Source organism: Nematolebias whitei, chromosome 12 (assembly GCF_014905685.2).
Source record: "Nematolebias whitei isolate Nwh7 chromosome 12, NemWhi1, whole genome shotgun sequence".
Lineage (NCBI taxonomy): Eukaryota > Metazoa > Chordata > Actinopteri > Cyprinodontiformes > Rivulidae > Nematolebias > Nematolebias whitei.
In genome coordinates, this window is record NC_056509.1 from 3,002,646 (window position 1) to 3,006,327 (window position 3,682).

The 3,682-nt window shown below is 45.8% G+C and overlaps 1 protein-coding gene across 1 annotated transcript in view; it reads right to left on the reverse strand.

The window, feature by feature from the left end:
* Window positions 1-3,682, reverse strand: part of ppil4 (peptidylprolyl isomerase (cyclophilin)-like 4) — a 34,971-nt gene that overhangs the window by 31,044 nt on the left and 245 nt on the right. Inside the window, exon 2 of the mRNA XM_037685694.1 lies at window positions 3,284-3,351. Within this exon, the coding sequence (XP_037541622.1) occupies window positions 3,284-3,351 (68 nt within the window). The remainder of the gene's footprint in view (window positions 1-3,283; window positions 3,352-3,682) is intronic.

A 3,682-nucleotide genomic window follows, 5' to 3' on the forward strand; every position in this document is an offset into this window, starting at 1 on the left:
CGAGCTGGTCTGGAAGCTCAGTCCTCACCTCCTTCTACAGGTGTGCAGTGGAGAGCATCCTGTGCTCGAGCATCAATGTGTGGCATGGAGGCTGCACAGCTGCAGAAAGAAAAGCTTTGCAGAGAGTGGTGAAGGCTGCACAGAAGATGTTGGAGTCAGCCTCCCCACCATCACAGACATCTACACCTCCAGATGCAGGAAGAGGGCCACCTGCATCATGAAGGACCCCACCCACCCAGCACACACACTTTTTGCCCCACTCCCCTCAGGAAGGAGGTTGAGGAGCATTAAGTGTAGAACCACTAGACTGAGGAACAGCTTCTACCCTGAGGCTGTTAAGACTCATGAATCTCTAACTAGAATAATCACTGTGAAAAATCACATCATGTTGCTGCTGATCTGTTTCAATGTTGATGTGTTCATGCATGCACATCTGCTCACAGACTCATGTTCATGTTTGTGCTGATGTTCAATGTTTTATGTTATGAGTGCTTAGTGTATATTTAGTTGATGTTTTTCTTAGTTCATATCTTAGATGTTATTACTGTTTTTCTTATACATTTTATTGTTGGATGTAACTGGGACCCCGTGTACATAATTTGTCTCCACCACATGTACCACATGAGGTGCGAATGACAATAAAGAAACTCTGACTCTGACTCACATATATATATATATATATATATATATATATGTGTGTATATATATATATATATATATATATATATATATATATACGAAAACAGCTTCAACCTTGGTAGGTAGGGGAACCGCCCCTTGAACAAACACTCTGTGTCCCAGGAACTCAACAGCGGGCAGACCAAACTGGCATTTAGCTGGGCTAACGATCAGGCCGTGCTCACTGAGCCGAACAAACAGCTGGCGAAGGTGCACCATGTGTTCTGCCACCGAGGGAGAGGCCACCAATATATCATCCAAATAGACAAACAAGAATGGCATACCCTGCAGGACCAAATCCATAAGTCGCTGGAACGTCTGCACTGCGCCTTTAAGGCCGAAGGGCATCCGTAAAAACTTAAAAAGACCAAAAGGTGTGATAACTGCAGTTTTTGGTACATCTAAGGGATGCACAGGAACCTGATGGTAGTCGCGCACCAAATCTACCTTGGAAAAAACAATCGCCCCTGCCAGGCGGGCAGAAAAATCCTGAATGTGAGGGACTGGGTACCTGTCGTTAATGGTTGCGTTGTTAAGGCGCCGAAAATCCAAACAGGGTCGCCAACCCCCATCAGCCTTTGGTACCATGTGCAAGGGGGATGTCCATGGACTTTTGGAACGTCTCACAATGCCAAGATGCTCCATGTTAACAAACTCCTCCTTAGCTACTGCTAACTTAGTGGTATCTAGGTGGCATGCTCATGCAAAAACCAGTGAACCAGCTGTAGTGATACAATGTTCCACCCCATGTTTAGCTATGGTAGAAAAAAAGGTGGGAACTGTCAAAGCAGGAAACTGACAACAAACGCTGATACTCATCACCTGTGGCAAGCATGTTAGCAAGAGGTTGATGGGCAGGACCTCCAAGTTTACAGGGGTAGGTATCAAAAGACAACATCGATTAAGCAGCTATTAACAACATGCACTAATAACTTGAAAGCACATAAAAAATCAGCGCCCAAAATAGGCACAGACACAGAATCTTAATAGCTTAATAGCTTCTGTCTGTCCCACTCGAACTGACGTCCGTTGAAACACACAGTCACCGACCTCTATCCAAAAAAGTTTGAATGGGGGTGCCATTAGCCACATCCAGCGGGGGTCCGTTGTTTGACACAAGGCATCTGTAGATGAAGCTGGCATAATGCTCCGCTGTGCACCCGAGTCCACCAGGAAACACCGTCCAGAAATCTCGTCCATGATGAAAAGCAGCTCATCTGAGCTGCCAGCATACACAGCTGCTAGCGAGTGCCGGCCCTTTCGTTTCTCTGATGCATGAAATGAACACGGAGGAATGCAGCGCTTCGCTTTTACTCCAAACTGGCGGTGGTAGAAGCAAAGCACGTCGTCCTTCCGCCGTTCCGTCACTGCAGCCAGAGCATCAACAGCCTCCGCCTCCCTTTCAGTCACACCTGGTAAAAGTGCCTGCACACTGTAGTGCCTGGAAGCTAACAAAAGTCGGTCTGCTTCTTCAGCTAGGGAGCGATAATCCTTTGTTCAGATCAGCGGGGAGCTAGCCAGCGCGGTGCGAACAGGTGGAAGAAGCTGGCGAAGAAACAGGTGCGTAAAAAGGAAGGAAGCATCCCCTGAGCCAAGTAACGCCAGCATGTTCTCCATCAGCTCGGAGGGCTTGCGATCCCCCAAGCCACTCAGGGACAACAAACTGTCAGCCCGCTCAACATCTGACAGTTGGTAAAGCCGCAGCAGGTTCTCCTTGAGCGTACTATATTTGTTAGTGCTTGGTGGGTCCTGCAGCAGACCCATCAGACGGCGGGTGGAACCAGAATCCAAAGCAGCAACGACGTGAAAGTACTTGGTCTCGTCTGTGGTTATCCCACGGAGATGAAACTGGGCTTCCACATGCTGGAACCATGGTTCCGGATCGCGTTGCCAGAACTCTGGAAGCTTAACAACGGCCACAAACACAGCAGATGAAGCGGCGGCAGGAGACGAGGCCACGGCGGTTGGAGCAACGTCTGCCCAGCAAAGAACTTGGTCTGAAAACACGGCTGATAGAGAAGCAGCTTCAACATCTGGAGAGTTCTCGTTCGAAAACATGTTCAGATGTTGGGGGTCACCAATGTGGAAGTCGGCAGAAAGAGACGAAAAATATTTTGAGTCTCAAATTTATTTTCCACGTCTTCCAACATCAAGCTCAGAAAAAACAAATTAATTACAACCGTTGAGCCGCCCGTTTATATTCTGTCCCTTTCACAATAAGAGCACGCTCTAATGTGAAATATATACAAGTGTGTCCGCCGCAACATCAGCAAGAAACAAGGCAGCTCAGGAAGAGTTGTTCTTCAGCTTCTAGATCTACATAAACCTGTCTCCTCAAGTCCTGGAAACTTCAATTGACTGTACCAAATAAAACCAACATACTGCAGTCCCATAATTAGTCACAAATAGGACGAGCTGGAACAGTCCACCTGCCTTAATCTACAATAATCTGTACTTTAACGTAAAGTCAAATGTTGGAATTATCAATGACCACATTCCTCTGGTGAAGTAACGGAGTTGGATCAATTTAGTGTTAGAATAAACAAGTATTATTTGCCATGAGTGTTAAATAAGAAGCTGTCAGCGGTGCAACATTAAGTTTTACCTGCACATTGTGGATGAGGCAGTAGTTGTAATATTTGATTTTGCATAACTTCAAGAAGTTTAAAGAGGCTGAAAAAGAGCACAGGATTAAGATTTGACATTATTAATCATATTCTAACGCTTAACATCGACTCTCAAACAGTTGGTGTTTCGATGAATGCGTATAAATGTAATTTAGACACGCTGATTGTGACAAATTAAACTGACAGGAAAAATTTAAAGCAACAGCAGCAACACAAGCTAACTGAGCTAACTGTGCTAACCGAGCTAACTGAGCTAACTGAGCTAACTGTGCTAACTGTGCTAACTGAGCTAACTGTGCTAACTGAGCTAACTGTGCTAACTGAGCTAACTGTGCTAACCGAGCTAACTGAGCTAACTGAGCTAACTGAGCTAACTG